Below are 17406 nucleotides of genomic sequence, written 5' to 3' on the forward strand. Positions count from 1 at the left end.
TGCGAGAGTTTTAGTCCCGCATTGGGCGAACCAACTGTCAAAAGAACTCGAAACGGCACCATGGGTATTTTGGAGGAAGCGGAGTGAGGCCGGCGATGACCAACGTATGCTTTTGGACGAAGAGATATAGAAATAAAACGAGGGTACTTATTTCTACCTTTAGCTAGAGAAGGTTCAAAGCTGTTTAGTAATATTTCGTTCAAGCAAGAGGAATAACAACACCAACATTCTGCTCCATATTCCATAGAAGCGCTCCAGTCCCCTTCGGGCGGAAAAGCGCTTGAATGTCTCTACGACCTCGCACTCTTGACAGTGCAGTGTACAGCTATCCATGCGCAAACAAATCGGTGCGCAAGTCGATTGACTGTCCAGCTTGAACCCGCTGAATTGAAGGTGAGGTAGAATTTGCACTTCTACGAACCTGCGATAAAGACTCGTGATGCAGACACGCGCGTTCCATACTAAACCTTTTTCGACTGACAGATTTCATTGAATAGCGCATACCGCGCCGACTTTGAGGTCCAATCGATGGGGAGGTGTATTCGGATGAGTCAACATTACGAGATAGTCCGGAGTTTGTTCAGGTGCATCTGGAGGTACCTGCTCTGCTTCCTTGAGAGTGTCAGAACTGAAGTACGATTATGTTCCGGCTGTCAGTATGTTTCGTCATTGTCCGTGTGATTCCATGCTCACCATAATCTCCTGGCAATGCATCTAATATAATATCGTTGAATTCGTCTGAAAGGTATAGCATTTTGAATGCCATGTTCCCTGCAGTAGGATCCACTAGAACGGTGCAGCGGGAATATTTCACGCTAGCTAGTATATTATAAGTAGTCAGACAAAGTTGTTTTTGACCTGGGGCAAATCGTAAAGGTCGCTTTGGGACTTGTCCCTTTTGTACAAGTTGCTTTCAACTCGTCGTCGAGCCTCTCACTTTCATTGTTCCTTTAACATCCTTAGTCCGACACATGTAACTGCCAACTATAAAATGATATTAATCTAATGGACTCCTTCTATCGGCAGACCGATACTCTCAGTTCCACTACTCATATGAAGCACCACACTCATACAAGTTCTCGCCGTCTTTTCGCGCGATAAACACGCCATATCGGCAGGTACTTCGGCAAGAGCGCGATGTTAGTTTTTTGTGGAATATTTAGAGAGTCGTGCTAACTCTTCAACCAGCCTGTCGCAGTTCACCGTCAATCTTTCCCCAAGCCTGGGGAACCGCATGTATATCTGAGCTCTGATGTATTTAGACGGGGAGTAGATGTAAGCAACTCAAATATTTTAGTAGGGAAGCCTGTATGCTTATCTCCTCAGCCATTCCCTATTCACCGACAGTCTTTCGAGGAAGTGTTACCCAGCCTCACGGAGTGTCTCGAAAAGCAGGCGCTATCTCGTCGCCAACGACTTGTAAATGTTAACTCACTTTCCGTTGGCTCCCCTGAAGAACCCATATCCTTGGACCTACGCAATGTGATGATTCCAGATGCCTCTCAGCGTCAGTCCCCCCAATCTTGTGGTCAAAATGATCTTGATATCCCGATACAATCCCAAACTCTGGCTTCCCCTGGATCACAGGCCTGCGACCTATCATTGAGATCACGCTCTCCATTCCCTCGAGGAAATCCTGATAACCTCACCTCTCCAGCCCGGCTACTTGAATCACCAGAATCTCACGTTCCAGTTGTACCAACTGAATATCGGCTCATTCCTGGTGTACCGTCGTCTACGTCAGCCAGCAATTCAACTCTCAACCATCCTCAGAGCAATGCCTCCCAACACAGAGTCCGTCGCCTGGAGCATAAAATTCGTGGACTCGATCAAATGATGCATTGGTTTGATTCCCGCGGCTGTGAGCCTCTTCTTGCTCCCCCACCTTGCGAGTCACTTGAGTGCGGGGACCTCTACATTCATCAGTCACTTTCCACATCGAATACTCGTCAGATATGGATATGGAGTGCTCAGGAGAGCTGGGAGGATGCTCAAGAACACCAGGCTCATCCTCTCCTCCCAATGCATCGCCTCTGGTTCGGCGCAACCGGAGAACCTCGCTGGGTCACTCAAAAAACAATAAGCACGTACAAGGGACGCCTTAAAGTTTCAGGTAAATTGCAAGTTGTATCAGTCTAGGCAAAGTCTAAAGCTGTGTTTTACTGTCTTAGCGTCCAAGACCTTACCTGCGATGGAGGTGTAGGCGCTTATAGCCTTCTGTTGTCTTATCCCCGCCGTCTCAGCCATCTATGATCCGCCGAGTACGAGCGACGTGTCCGGGCCTCAATTCTGCGTCACTGAGTCCCGCTCCTTCGCCCCCGCACAACCCAGTACTTCATATATTGGCTCGTGTTGTAGTTACTTTGTCTAATTTTTATGGTCCAACTTTCTTAGACGATATATGCTTGATATGCACCGAATAAGAATAAGCCCGTAAAGAATGTTCTATAGACTATAATCGCTTTCGTTTTATCCTTCTTTTGCATGTCGTGTCATGTACTCCCTGATAGATCCGCTTGATGGCCTGATCATGTGATTGTATCCGTAGAACTTGATGCGATAACCAACCATTAAATATATACCAATAGGTTCATCTTCGGGACATTCAACGTTGCGCTCTCTTCAGATATGTAACAGATCATGCGTGTTGTCCGCGATAGGTTGATCAAAACGCCGGAGGATGGCGTCATAATCATGGGGCTTGCGACACGTGCTCAGTCCATTTACTCCACACTTTGTCCCTCTGTTTCGATTCAAATTCGATCTTTGTTCCAGATGCTATTTGGTGAGCCGAATAGATGAGACATACTAAGAGGAATTTAAGATTGGAAGCGAGCATAAGGCGCAGAGAGGGAGAAAAGAAGACAAGAAGAAACAAAACGAGGTGGCATGAGTAAACGGCAAGGCAGGCCGGCATGATCGAGCGTGACGGCAGAAAAATGGAGCATAGGATGTGGTGTTAGCGGGGCCCGGGTGTCTACAGTGTACACCAATCTTGTGAAAGACACTGATGCTTGAGATTGATGCCAACATTAATGCTCACGGGCACCAACACAATGCTCTTGCGTCCATCGATTTCTGCGATTTTGGTGTGCTAAAGAAGTTAGTAAAGGGTTTGGGTTTACGAGAAGTGGTGGGATGGCTACCATCACCGCACATGTACTTTCTCTGATGTGAAGGCTTTTCGGAGTGATTGGACCTAAACAAGGCTTCAGTCTAGGCACCAGCAGCAGTGAGTTATTGACGCACACCTTCGAGACCAGGACCAGAGCAGGGATTCAGGCTGAGGTCTAGAGTTTCTAATCAAAGATCCATGTCCCATGAAAGGGGGGAAGGATACGACGATTAACTCGGAGGGGAAACATGTTTGAATTGAACATCGGATAAAAGCGAGCAAGACGTGCTTACTCATGACAACGATAAGAAGCATGTACCCATACAGTGGAAGATATTGGAAGACGTCATACGTGAATTGAGCAATGCGAACTGGTTACTGGGGTGAGCAGCCTTCGCAAGGGTTATGTCTATCCATTGAGAATTCAGTGACGCTTCCAGCCAAGCCAAGCCTTAGCCAGACCGCGCGCTCCCGACCTGCAGACCCCAATTCCATCTCACTCGATTTCATTAGGGTTGCTAAAGCTAACCCCGCAAAAACAAGTGAAGGTTGCATAAGCGAACGTTCTTCAGGGTTGTATAGGCTGTGAACGAAGTCTGGAACATTCACGATCCAAAACTATTAGATTTGAAGTACAACCGGCATCACAAACATGTACGCATAGCATATCATGAATATAATCCTTGCAATGCATAGGGAATGCAGACGCACGAATCTTCATACACTCGCATGATCGCATACCATAATCGTAACGGTGCTTGCGCACCAGTCCCCGACTCCTGATTCCGGCCTGCTCGTTCTCAAAATGGCATGCACTGCAACGTGTCATCGTATTTCAAGTTGAGGATATATCGACGTGCTTTAAAGTCTGTGGTGTCTCACAAATAAAGGACCAGGCTGAAGACGACATTGAACGAGCTAAGGACGAACCTATTCAATTGCTTCAAGAAATTCCTTATCCCAATGAAAACGAAAAAAAAACAGATTTAGAACTGCCGTCGCGCAGGTTTGGATATCCAAAAGCGGTGAGATCCATGTAATGGGACTCGGCACTCAGCGCTCAGCTACTGACAAAAGTATGATGGTGAGTATTTGCCGAAAACTGTAGAGCAGATGAGAATAAAGTTAAGATTCTGTCCAAGTGCACAGCTTTGCACATCGGCTGACGCATGGGAATTCGTTTGTGTTCGACAAAGCTTCCACTAACGTGGGAGTTCGGGGAAAGGTCAGCAAAAATACAGGTAATATTCTTGCCTTTGTGAAATATGTACGACGTACTATATGATCTTCCTCATACTCGCTTCGCTATCAATGCTATCGGCTTTTCGCAAGATGGTCGCGTACTCGCTAGTGGTGACGATGCCGGATATATTCGGTTCTTTGATTTTCCACTTGGAAAGGAATCGCGTAGACTGAGGGTCACTACTGCTGTAACATCACTTCTATGGCATCCAAACAAACCTGATGTCGTTTTCATTGGTGATGCGAGGGGCAGTGTCACTGTCATGAACCTTCATGTAAAAGTGAGTGCTAATAATGATACTATTCGAGTCAGGTTCGCATCTAAAGTCTATCTCGAGCGTCAGGCCCAAGGTTTTTCTCTTCGCACTGGGGTTAATGCACCAGTAGATACATTGGCCTATGATGCCTGCAATGGGCGTCTTGCTGCAGGAGTTGGTACTGATATCGTTCTGTTCAACCATCCTGAAGGTGACGTGAACTCCGAATCCCGCAGAAAAACACAAAGGCTGAGATTTGCATAGACCCTTGGACGTTTGGTTTAAATCTTCCGCCCCCACCTATGGCCTGTGCGGATGATGACAAACTCTTGCTACCCTTGCCCCGCGCCCTGAAATTTAGTAATAACGGACGTTCTCTCATTGCAGTGTATTTTCAACACGGTATTGTGTGGGCGATCTCATTTTACACCAGCAGAAGAAACTCAATTGTTCGTCGTTCAAGCTCGTGGCTGATAAAGTCTCTCCAACCAGAATGGACTATCTGGCCTAAACGCACACATGTGTAAGTGCATTATTTCAGGATCGCAATGATAAAGCGATGTTGACAGTCAATCAGGGGAGGGGCCTGTTTCTCCGCCAATGGAAGGAATGTGGTTGTGTCGAATCTCTTCGACGGCTTCGATTGTTACGATATCAACAATGGCAGGCACTTGGCTAACCTCCCAACCCCGATCATCCACAACGTCCCACTACCTTCACTGTTTATCGAAGGTAGCCAATCGATATTGTGCGGGAGCTCCTGTGGATACGTTTTGATATATTCTGGAAACATGAATAGCGTGCTTCAAGTATTAAGACATGATGGTATGCGCCTTCAGATTAATGTTACTGCTACTATCGACTGATTTCGATGCTCCCTCTAGAGCACGACATCATTCAGACATTGGTTCGTTTGCAGTCATTATTTGGTCTGAACTGGCGTTGATCCGTCGGAGAAGGCCTATTGCAGAAGTGACGCGAGCTTCATCGCAACAGCCTCATCTGAAGCCAATTTGGACAATTACATCTGGATCTGGAGGGCAAGCACAAGTGAGAGATACTTTCTCCGGAACATCTGTATAAATTCTCATAGCAGTGGCCAACGTGGCAGCTTCGCAACATGTTCAAGTAAGCTGCAAACATCATCATTTCCTAGAGCGCCATACTGATATAAGAAGGGTTCATCACGATCACGCTGGTGTATTAGTTTATCTGCTATGTTGCTGATATTTCTTGCGGTGGTATTTTTTGGGATTAGATGTTCAGGTGTCAATCCAACGCAGGTCGGTCTACATTCTACTTCATCCTTCTCTCTCCCGCCCTCCCTCACAGCTGACAACACATCCGCGTAGATAGAAAATCTTGGAAGTTTTATAAGTTGTGACACCATCTGGCCGGTCGTGTCATTGAAATTTTGAGGACATCTCGGACTTCGACTTTTCGCCCCATTCGCCCCGTTCGTGCCATTCGTCCTGTGACTCCCATATAAGCGCTGTAATTAGTAGTGACAGATGGGGCCTTCCGCACCTCTAAGTAGTAACGGATATAGCAGGCCAGGGCTTGGTTCAATAATAATCCTACTCAATAACGATTTTATTTGACCATTTTATTTTGTAAGGTCAACAAATAAAATAGGCACGTTATTGAGTAGCCATTTTATTTTGCACTCGGCATACTGTATCGAGTACGGAGTTTGATATGAGAGAGCTGCTGAAATGCCGACTGGGTGCAACTAAGTACGAGTGCTCAACATCACAAACACTGATGCCAACATGGACCAGCAAGAAAGCACATACGGTCACCACAACACCCCAGAAAATATGCTGCCCATGTACGATCAGTCGATGGGGCAGATATGGGACCTTCCCATGATGCCAGAGTGGCCATCAACCATTCTCCAGCCTCAGAGACTGGACCAGGCTGATCTGTTCTCGATCACGAATGACCACAATACACATCAGTTTGCTGTCAACAGCGTGAATCAGCAGCATATGGCCCATGAAGACTTACCTCTTGGACTTGCACCCTTCCCACCTCCACTCTCCGAATTTTACAATCAGCACAACCTCATCTCATCCCCCTTCACCCAAACACAACAAGAAAACACACACCTCAGTCATGGTGCCTCCAGAGCACCAACTACCCCAGCTGCCAAAGAAAATTTAATCATGCCGCCATCCATGACAGCAGGAAGGAAAAGAGCACCACGCTCCCACACAAAGAATGAAACACCATCACGACCATCATGTGGGCCTGCAACTGGAAATGCCAGTGAGCAAGGGACAGATGGCCCACCTATACTGCAGATTGGAGTGCAGCAAGGTGGTGAAAAGGGCAGCCGAGGGCAAGGAAAGGGAGGGAAGTCAGGTCCTTTGAATCGACGAGAGGGAGGAAACTCGGACACAGAGATTGCAAAGCTTGGGGAGACTGATGTGAATGAGTCATCACTCAAGGTCCCTGAGAAGAAAGCTGAGAAAGCTGAACCTTGTGGACTCACAGAAGAAGAGAAGTTACTGACCATCTGCATCGGCCAGTAGGATGACAGCAAGTGCTTCAAAAGACATTATGGCGTGCGGGGAACTATCTGCCATGGTGGTGTGAACGTGTTTCAACGACACATGTGCCAGTGAGCACAGTCCAAACACCTGCGCCTCGCTTAGCAGATTTCAAGCACCGCTATGTGTGTGCCGAACATGTCGCTTGTTCATTTTATTTGCATTTTATTTTGGAACCATTAGCACAAACTGTCATGAAATAAAATGGTCAAATAAAATTGTTATTGAGTAGGGCTAATCATTCAATATTTAGGTGCAAGGACTTGTAAGATTTCTCCTCAGTTGTGCATAGTAATGGTAGCTGTGACTATAAATACAGATGCCGCTGGCTAACAATATCCATACCTGGCGCCAGCAATGTCTACCCTTTGAGCTCGCTGTTGTGCACAGCGAGCTCAACATTCTCGCTTATTTCTAGGTCATTTCTCAGCGCATTTTTTGTACTATAGAGAAAAGAGTAAGCACAATCAAATCATGTATACATCGTAAGCCCTGAATTATGTATAGAAGCAGTAATCAATAAGTCCACCCTACCTGGTCCAACCAACTGATGAGTCTGCAGCGATGTGCAGTACATCCTGCAGAACTTCAGAAGCCTCCTTCATGTTCCTTTCTTCCTCTTCTTTGTCATCTAGATCATCCACATCTCCATCATCTAGATTGGCCGCTGTAGTAGGAGCGTTGGAGTCATTTTGCATAGGTGAGAGAAAAAAACATATCATGCTCATTCTCATCGTACCACGCCATAGTGGGTTTTCACTGAGGTTGATGGTGCTAAGCGCTAATGACTGGCGGGATGGAGGTAGGACAAAGTGTCATAGTAGTCATGAATTTGGCACAAACACGAATGGGGCGAATCGGGGTGAAAAGTCGAAGACTGAGACTTTCTGGAAATTTTAGACCCATCACCTATTTTCACTTGATGCTGTGTCATAACTACATTTTCTTCACTTGCTTCAGTCATGGACTTCTGTGGGTTTAAGATGGCTTAGAACTTAAGAGGCAAGGATCTTGGTGGGCAGCAAGAAATATGTTGATAGAATTCAGAAACCATGGATCTTTTTGACCATCAGGAAAAACCTCCCACAGGAATTTTGAGAATGTGACAATATTTCCGGGAATTGCGGCAAGCTTTTGTCAAATTTTCAAAAAATTTGTGAAGTTGTCTACAAGCTAGTAAATAGTCACATATGGATGCATAACAGCCAGTAGATGTGCCAAAAAATATATGTATCTACAGGGCTCTCTTCTAGTTGAACCTGCCATGAGATATGTAGCCAGTTTATAGTGTATCAAAAATGTAGAGTTCACGCAATCCAGAACCACAGAGAACACGTACATATGCTTGCATTTCCCAAGGGTGCAGGCAGGACCTGACAGGTACTACAGAGCAGATACTGGTGAGAACATGGACAAAGGCAAGGACTTGAAATTCAAAGCTAGCAGGCAAGAATTGGGATATTGATGGGGGCTGGCATGTTTAAACAGGTAGGAGTCCGAGGGAGAATTCGGACATGTCTGCTGTAGGCCAGAGGGCCTTAGTGCTCAACTCAGCCTCAGCCACTCAGCAACAACATTAAGTAGGTGCTTACGAGAAATTGAAAATCAAACCACCGATGATTTAATTACTAATCACAGGGCTCCCACGGTTGATTTCAACAAATAATGTTTCTTTACCCCAGCATGCTGGTGTCCCTCTGACTGCAATATTACTGCTTGCAAGCTCCATCCTCCTTAGTAAGTTTTCCTCTCATGTTTCTTCACTGATCCTTATCACTTGCACAGTCTCACATCTCACGGCATCTCAATTCATGAGTTGTTATACTGAAACCATGTGCCCTCTCCTTTTCCTCTTTTCACTGCCCTATGGCTTATATTTCCGCACTTCACAGAAACACATAACTTAGTTACTCCCCAACTGCCTATTACTAATACTTACACCTGCCTGCTATGCTCCTCCATCTTCTTCAACACAACACCTGCCTTCAAGTCCCACAGACAAAGCACCTTGTCATCCCAGTTTGTGAGTGTATCGGTCCTCCTTTGAGCTCGAGCCATGCTGATCCAAGTCATTGCTCACCGTTCACAGCAAGTGAGTGTCTTGATCCTTGTTTGAGCAAGAGCCATGCTGATCCAAGACATTGCCCACTGTTCGGAGAGAGTGAGCGTGTCGATCATCATTTGCCAAGCACCATTGAAATTGTGCATCCTTAAATAGAGAGTGAGTCTAGAGCCTTGCTAGCAAATGTCATCACTGATCTGTGGGTCATGGGTATGGGTACAGGTTGAGTATGAGACTACCAAAGTCAGTGAGATTTTAGTTAGGGCATAGTGGGTTCAGTATGTAGAAAACAAAGTTGATTGATGCGCAAAAGTTTGATCAGATGTTAAAATAATATATCCTTTGCTCTGTAAACAAAATTGGCAACAAAATAAAATCTGATTTTTTTTTGTTTGCAAATCAACTTTTGACCAAAGTCAATATTACTAGTCAGCAGTCGACAGTTAACAGGTAAACATATGATAATTGATCAACCTGTGAACTGTTGACTACTGACTGTTGATGTCGACTTTGGTCAAAATTTGATTTGTTAACAAAAAAAAGTCAGATTTTATTTTGTTATTGATTTTGTTTACAGAGCAAAGGATATATTATCTTAACATTTGGTCAAACTTTTTTCTATCAATTGACTTTGTATTTTCTATTATATATCAGAGGAACAAAAGTGTAGAAATAAGTAGAACATAGGGTGTTATAAATTAAAAAAACTCCAAAATGTGATCAGAATCAAAGTAATATATTGCTTGCATTCATAGACAAAAATTTCCTAGCTTGATTCCAATGAAAAAAGAATAAAAAAGAATTAACCTCAGTCAAAATTTACTCAAAACATAAGTTTGAGACTTGTTGAAAATGTGATCATTATGTGATCCTATGCCAAAATGACAACAAAACCATATGCCAGGATAAATGTTATGTCTGATAAAAATGTGTAGACAAGATGATTATAATGTATATATGACAGGATAACTCAAATTGAGATAAAGTAAGAAAAACACAAGCCAAAATTTAATTTTTGTTAACATTATCTGCCAAAACCAAAGGTGACCTGAATCTGTCTGAGATCACGCTAGGTTCAACATTTGACCCATGGGCAAATTGGTTCCTGCCCCCAGTGTGGTTAGCCAGGGAGAGGATAGCTCAGTCAAGCAGATTGAATGATCCTTCAGCCATGGATGAATATGAGATCAATATCAAAAAGGGTACGTTGAGTTCCATTGTCTCCGTCGAGGACTGAATTAATATTGCACTCAGCACCTAGCAAAAAGGAGATCGAGCTTAGATTGTTAGAGGAGGGTAATGCCCGCAATGCAGCACCCTCTCGCAGATCTGTGGCGACATGGATATCAACAGGGTTAGCAATTGAAGAGGCTCAGATTGCATTGCTCATCGAGGTCCAAAGGATCGGAAGAAGATCCACCGAGACACAGAGATTAGACATCGCCCGTCAAAGAGATCGGCTCCAAGGCCAGATAGATGGATTTGCTCGGTCTGCTCTAACACATCTCGGGGAGGGATTTGATGCAGATGATGAACCTGAAGACTTGGACGTAGACATTCTAGATGATCTCGATGATGACCCGGCGTATTTCACAGAGACATCTCACACATGGACAAACTCTCCCGAGCTAACTGTAATCCCATTGCCATCAAACCTGGGGGTTGACAGATGCAGACGATGCATGGCAGAGGATCTGATTCCCCTGGAGATGTCGCTTCGTGAAGGGCAGGCCAATGATGCCCTTCACAATCTCCGCATTTACCTTTGCAACAAGGCCATCCTGTTCCGAACAACCGTTAGGCAGGCCAATTCCCAGGCCCTGAAAACTCGAGCTTGGTCCCAGGTGACGTCGGTGCAGCAGGCAGTCTCCCTCCATGCTAGCATATATACAAAGACAAGGAAGCAAATGATGAAACTTGAGCCGGGGCAAGACCAGCTTCAGAAATACAAACCCCTGCTTCGCGAGCAACTCAAAATCAGCACTGCAGTGGGCGACCCAAATGCCCGAGGTCAACGAAATGAATCTTTGGCTTGGTTTTGGTCTGTTGAAGTCGACCTCGGGGGTCCTGATCAATCGTGGAATGAAGAATGTGAGTTCCCGCTTGCATGTCATATCCTGCGGTTACCTGACTGGACCCATGCCAAGTTTACCGAGTCCATTGGCTGAGGGCAAAGGCACTACGGGATCGATGGAGGGAAGAAATGCTATTGGTCACATTGGAGATGGATTGGACATGTAAGTTCTTTTTGTGGAAAACAACCATATGGGGCGAGCACATGCAGGAATCATTGGAGAAACGACTTCCGGGTCACGGATGCTACGCCGGAAGGCAATCCCACATGTATTCATTGCTGGCACAGGATGCGCAGGCAGCTTTTCAAGACCTACAAAACGTGTTGATAGAGGCTGGAGATGAATGAACATTGTTTTCTCATGAAGTCCCTTTTTCCACATACATAATTGACGCCTGGGAATTGTCCGGGTCAGCCCATGTCGGAGTTTGAATTTCGTATCCATCCATCAGTGATTCTTATCTTCACATCTTGACCATCTTTCACTTGTATTGCCAGCGCCATAGTCCTGTATTAGCCATGTCTGCATCTCATGCATCCACTTCTGGCACTCTGAATCCCGGAAGCCATTACCGACCTCTGAAGCTGAGCCTTGCAACTATTTCCTGCACATTGGCAATGGCTGGATCGCGCGTCCGTGCAATCATCTCTCAATATCGGACGGAAGCTGCCAACAATGGTCTATCTGCTGACCGGATCAAGTATTTTAAAGCCGGGCTGCAATGGGAGATGAATGTATGTCACCACTGCCCTGATGACTTTGTTGGTCAATGCTAAGAATTTGAGCAGACATTTGTCACACCACTCCTGCAGTACTCCGCTTCACAGAATATCGTGTCGGTTCTTCCGGTCCCTGTCGCTTATATCCTTAAGTTGTATCCCATGCTGACCTGGAACACTGTTCCAGACGACGTCTTTTCATTCCACCTCCTTTCATTTCATGATGAGCCAATTGCAGGACATCCGTCCCGGATTGTGTTCGCATATACATGTCCATGGTGGATGGGAAACACCACAATCCCTGATCAACCATGGCAGTGGGATGAAATAATGGCTTCCTGCGTCTCTCACTACCAGTATTGGGCGGTAAGATGTCAGCTGAATTACCTTGATTGATGACTTATCTGTTTCAGCTTAATGTTGAGGATGATGCTTTGGTACTTCCAGAGAAGTTGAAAAACACTTCGACTCCACCACTCATGGGACTGAGATTCATCAAAGAACGCATGGAAGCATTGCTGGAGGAGCAAGATCAGGGCATCGAAGCTAAGATGGGAGAGGTGAAGATGTACACTGACATGTTAGAGAAATTGAGGAAAGGCAAAGGAGTGTAGTCCCATTCAGTCTTCATTGTATACAAGATGTAACATATTCTATGCATTCAAAAATCTCACATTCGAGTCCCGGACGCCCAGGTCCCGAGTCCCGAATTTCGGAGGTCGGAGGTCGGAGACCCGGAGCTCGGCAACTGTGTTGGGTGTCAGGGTATCCAGACCATTGGAGATAGCATGTGTGAGTATTTTGCGTTTCATGGTTTATGTTGGGTGAATATGGAATTGGGGATCAGGGACTCGGTATTCAGAACAGTGTCAAGTCCCAGGTCACGAGCTCCGAGTCCCGAGTGCCGAACCCCGAGTCCCGAGTCCCGAATTTCGGAAGTCGGGGTTCGGCGACCCGGAGCTCGGCAACTGTGTTGGGTGTCAGGGTACTCGGAGCATTGGAGATAGCATTTGTCAGTATTTTAAGTTTCATGGTTTATGTTTCGTGATTATGGAATCAGGTGTCAGGGACTCGGTATTCAGAACAGTGTTGAGTCCCAGGTCATGAGCTCCGAGTCCCGAGTCCCGAAACCCACACCCAGCAGTTGCCGAGCTCCGGGTCGCCGAACCCCGACTTCCGACATTCGGGACTCGGGACTCAGGGTTCGGCACTCGGGACTCGGAGCTCGTGACCTGGGACTTGACACTGTTCTGAATACCGAGTCCCTGATCCCCAATTCCATATTCACCCAACATAAACCATGAAACGCAAAATACTCACACATGCTATCTCCAATGGTCTGGATACCCTGACACCCAACACAGTTGCCGAGCTCCGGGTCTCCGAGCCCCGACCTCCGAAATTCGGGACTCGGGACCTGGGCGTCCGGAACTCGGTATTCAGAACAGTGTCGAGTCCGGAGTCCACAATGTCGGGGTTCAGGGTTTTGTTAAATGTGTATGGAAATAACAAATGTTAATTCGAGCGTATTTATACATCTTCCCCCAGTCTCAAATATCACTTGCTGAGGTCCGGGTGTCGGGACTAAGTACCCCGGCACTCCGGACTCCCATATGTCAAGTCCCGAGTTCCAATTATCGAATACCGAGGCTTGCATCCAAATTATTTAGTCCCACATATCACTTGGGAAATGCTCAAAATTGAGTATTGAGGTCCGGATCACAATTGGTACATGGTATTCATTTGTTGGAATGTATATAGGTCACAATGCTTGCTCTTTATTTGATCTTTCACACACTGTATGCACCATCCACACTAGCCCATCCACATGATGGAACACCAGCATAAATATGAACAGCATCCCTCATATACCATGCCCAAGCAATCCGATCCCCTTCCACATCATACACTCCATGTCTCACAATCTTTCCGGAAAACGCAATCATACAGCCGGAATTGTACTTGAACTCCAGCTGAAGGTTTGGCATTGTCATCCGAGCATTAGAATAGTCCCCCACGGTGGTGAGAATGTCGAAGCATTCAGCAATGGACATGTGGTCTCGATGATGGGGGGTTTCCCGATTGGAAATGATGGAGAGGGTGTTAAACACGGATGCCCAGTACTGCAGGGCCTCCGGCATCTGTGGCAGATCCTTGCTTACTGCTATATTTCCAAGGTTTGACAAGGTTCTCAACCCTGCCCAGTACTGCTCAGGATGCATGACTCTGAGTGCCGCGGACGCGATGGCTGCTGGCCTTGCAATGGCTTTGAGGATATTCTCGCAGGAAGGTCCCTTCAATGATGCAGATACCTCCGGATCTGACACATTCTTTGGGATTGGTAAGTATGACTGCCGGAATCACCATCTCATCAGATCCTACCTCGTGTCCCTGTTGAAACCATGCCGGAGATAGATTGATGCATCCGGGAGTTGCTCCAACATCTTCCGAGCCCCGGTTGAACAACCTTTGATTAGTTCGCCAATTGCCATCAGCCCTTACACTTTTTTCGAGGCTTGGAGAGAGCAAATAGGTGGCCTCCCTGATTTCCTTCTGTAGGTTCCATTAATATTCGATATCCATCGAGTAACAATGTATATTACACACCTGGGTGGTGTCTGTCAGGGCGTCTGGGAGATACCATGCAATGATGGCACCGGATGCATCAAGAATTATTGCAGGTTCATCGACCAACCTTTTGCCTTCATGGCCAGGAGGACACCTCTCAAGCAACCTCGCCTCTTTATGTTCATTATGCCCGGTGTCCTTCGGGGAGATCAATTTGCTATATCTTGCAATATCCATCTGCATCTGAACTGTCATGCAGGAATTTGAATGATAAATAGAATTTTCCGAATCTGCAGGAAGACCCACTGGGATTTTTAGATGCCTTTATGAGTACATCAGCCAAGCGATCGCACGCCATCACCAGATCAGTGTCTAGGTTGGGGGAAGGTATGACTGGGCCTCCTCCAGTCTTCTCTGCCTTGAATTTCTGTTCAGTATATTCCCCTGCTTCATAAGTCACAGTCAGGGCCCAAGTGCGCCAGATGTTTATGCTATCAGGAGGGGAAGGGGAAGAACCGTTCATGCTGGATGTTAATCTTGGGAAATCAGACGCTGAATGCTGGATGTCCGGACTTTGGTGTTATAGGGGGTGGAGATAGAGAGGATCAGATAAGGGAGCCATGGATAATTTTGGCCGCTGTCAAAGATGTATTATTATCCATTGCTCAATGAAATACTACCTGATTGGAAGTGTGCTGGTCATCAGATATTCATTTGTCGACTCCCGGGTCCCGGTACTCGGAAGTCGGTACGGTTGACCCATATTTGAGTGGTCGGAATTTGGCGTCTCATAGGGCAACACAAGCTTCGTACTGCCATATCAGGAGATCACCTGCTGCTCCGGGAACTCGGTAACTGTGATTTATTACCTCCTCTGAGTAAGGTTGACTCGCTGGTCATCAGATATTCATTTGTCGACTCCCGGGTCCCGGAACTTGGAGGTCGGTACGGTCGACCCATATTTGGGTGGTCAGAATTTGGAGTCTCGTAGGGCAACACAAGCTTCGCACAGCCATGTCAGGAGATCACCTGCTGCTCCGGGAACTCGGTAACTTTGATTTATTACCTCCTCTGAGTACGGTTGACTCACATTTTGGCGGTCGGAACTTGGCTTCTCGTAGGGCAACACAAGCTTCGCACCGCGGATTCCATATTCTGCAAGACAACCTAAGCACCATCAGAGGCCATGTCAAGAGAGCACCTGCTGCTCTCTTCAGAAACATCTGAACTTCGGTTGGCCATTTAACATGGAAAGTATTAACTAAATTATGTGTTGAGTTCCGGGTCCCGGAACTCGGAACTCGGAACTCAGAACTCGGTACAGTTGACTCCAATTCTGGTGGTCGGAACTTCGCTTCTCGTAGGGCAACACAAGCTTCGCACCCCGGATTCCACATTCTGCAAGACAACCTGTGCACCATCAAAAAGTATTAACCAACTTATGTGGTGAGTTCCGGGTCCCGGAACTCGGAACTCGGTACAGTTGACTCAAATTCTGGTGGCCGGAACTTGGCGTCTCGTTGGGCAACACAAGCTTCGCACTGCCATGTCAGGAGATCACCTGATGCTCCGGGAACTTGGTAACTTTGATTTATTACCTCCTCTGATTTGGTTGATGTACAACTACCTCAGCTCCATCATGTCTACAATTATGATACACATGGGCCCACCCATCTATATTTTATACCACCCTCGGCCCACCCGTCTAATACAACATCCCATACAACACCCTCGGCCCACCGGTCTAATTAATATGTGTCTGGGCCCACCCGTATAATACAATATTTTATAATACCCTCGGCCCACCCGTCTAATTTAATATGTGTCTGGGCCCACCCGTGAATGTGATAACAAGTACCTACCCATCTATCTCATACACATCTACCTTAATACACCCATCTGCATAATATCCAGCTACCTCGGCCCACCCGTCTACCTAATATTCATTTACATCGGCCCACTCATCTACTCTATATATTCCCTGCATGGGCCCACCCGCCTCCATCGGGAATAATTTGCCTCCCGGCCCATCCGTCATAGTCGAGAATATTTTTATCATGGGCCCATGGTCCGCTGGCCCGTATCATACGGGATATTATGCACGTCCGTTCCCTCGTATTATACGGAGATATGTCACTGTAGTATGTGCCGCTACCTGACACCAACAGCGTTACAGGTGACAGTCATGTGCATGCTGCTATTCTCAAAGCTATCCACTGTGGATAGTGATTCCAATGAAAATCATTGGAAAAAGTACTGATGCTGAAATTTTCATTGGAACTTCTACTGAAATGGCAGGTAGTTAATTTCATTGGAGTGCTGAATCCAATTCAGCACCAAATTTCAGCACCGTTTTCCAATGAATCCAATTCAGCACTGCTTTCAGCGCTATTTTCCAATGAATCCAATTCTCCAGCTTTGTCTGGCTTATGAAGAGTCGGAGGCACAACCTGATTGTGTTGGGCTGGTCTGAGATCTGAGCATTAGTGCGGGGAGAGACACAAGCAGGCGGAGCCGCTGGGAGGGCAGGAAACCTGCTTATGAATTCAGTTGTGCGCTGACTCTTGTGCAGCATGAATCAAGATAAGCATCTTTATAAATTCAAATAATTACAATATTTAACACCAAAATATGCTCAGGCTACAGTAATGGTACAGAGCTAAATAAGAGGGAGTGGCAGGTGGGGGCAAGGAATAGGAAATAATGAACGAGAGTTTGAAGGATGCCTTGTCACTGGTAGGAGAAGGGTGGTATATATTAGAAATTGTAGCTAGACCTATCAAGGATGTCATGGCTTAGTGGTAGTGATGCTA

At 46.2% G+C, this 17406-nt stretch overlaps 5 protein-coding genes across 5 annotated transcripts; all 5 read left to right on the top strand.

The window, feature by feature from the left end:
• Positions 1–1137: 1137 nt before the first annotated feature.
• F5891DRAFT_1183794 (uncharacterized protein) lies at positions 1138–2203 on the top strand (the record flags this gene model as incomplete). The annotated part of the gene is made up of 4 exons (XM_041366348.1): positions 1138–1143; positions 1189–1275; positions 1327–2113; positions 2172–2203. The coding sequence occupies 4 exons, from the start codon at positions 1138–1140 to the stop codon at positions 2201–2203; spliced, it is 912 nt and encodes a 303-aa protein (XP_041230664.1).
• Positions 2204–4380: 2177 nt separating this feature from the next.
• Positions 4381–5480, top strand: F5891DRAFT_1183795 (WD40-repeat-containing domain protein; the record flags this gene model as incomplete). Its single annotated transcript, XM_041366349.1, has 4 exons — positions 4381–4638; positions 4702–4825; positions 4879–5137; positions 5192–5480. 4 exons carry the CDS (start codon positions 4381–4383, stop codon positions 5478–5480), a joined length of 930 nt encoding a protein of 309 aa, XP_041230665.1.
• A 906-nt stretch (positions 5481–6386) lies between these two features.
• Positions 6387–7151, top strand: F5891DRAFT_1183796 (uncharacterized protein; the record flags this gene model as incomplete). The annotated part of the gene is made up of 1 exon (XM_041366350.1): positions 6387–7151. The coding sequence occupies one exon, from the start codon at positions 6387–6389 to the stop codon at positions 7149–7151; it is 765 nt and encodes a 254-aa protein (XP_041230666.1).
• A 3251-nt stretch (positions 7152–10402) lies between these two features.
• On the top strand, positions 10403–11653 carry F5891DRAFT_1183797 (uncharacterized protein; the record flags this gene model as incomplete). The annotated part of the gene is made up of 3 exons (XM_041366351.1): positions 10403–10433; positions 10486–11322; positions 11379–11653. The coding sequence occupies 3 exons, from the start codon at positions 10403–10405 to the stop codon at positions 11651–11653; spliced, it is 1143 nt and encodes a 380-aa protein (XP_041230667.1).
• A 171-nt stretch (positions 11654–11824) lies between these two features.
• On the top strand, positions 11825–12639 carry F5891DRAFT_1183798 (uncharacterized protein; the record flags this gene model as incomplete). Its single annotated transcript, XM_041366352.1, has 3 exons — positions 11825–12040; positions 12095–12391; positions 12439–12639. 3 exons carry the CDS (start codon positions 11825–11827, stop codon positions 12637–12639), a joined length of 714 nt encoding a protein of 237 aa, XP_041230668.1.
• Between the last annotated feature and the right edge of the window lie 4767 nt (positions 12640–17406).

The sequence above is a fragment of the Suillus fuscotomentosus genome (assembly GCF_016647785.1).
Source record: "Suillus fuscotomentosus strain FC203 chromosome Unknown F5891scaffold_8, whole genome shotgun sequence".
In the NCBI taxonomy this organism is placed as follows: domain Eukaryota; kingdom Fungi; phylum Basidiomycota; class Agaricomycetes; order Boletales; family Suillaceae; genus Suillus; species Suillus fuscotomentosus.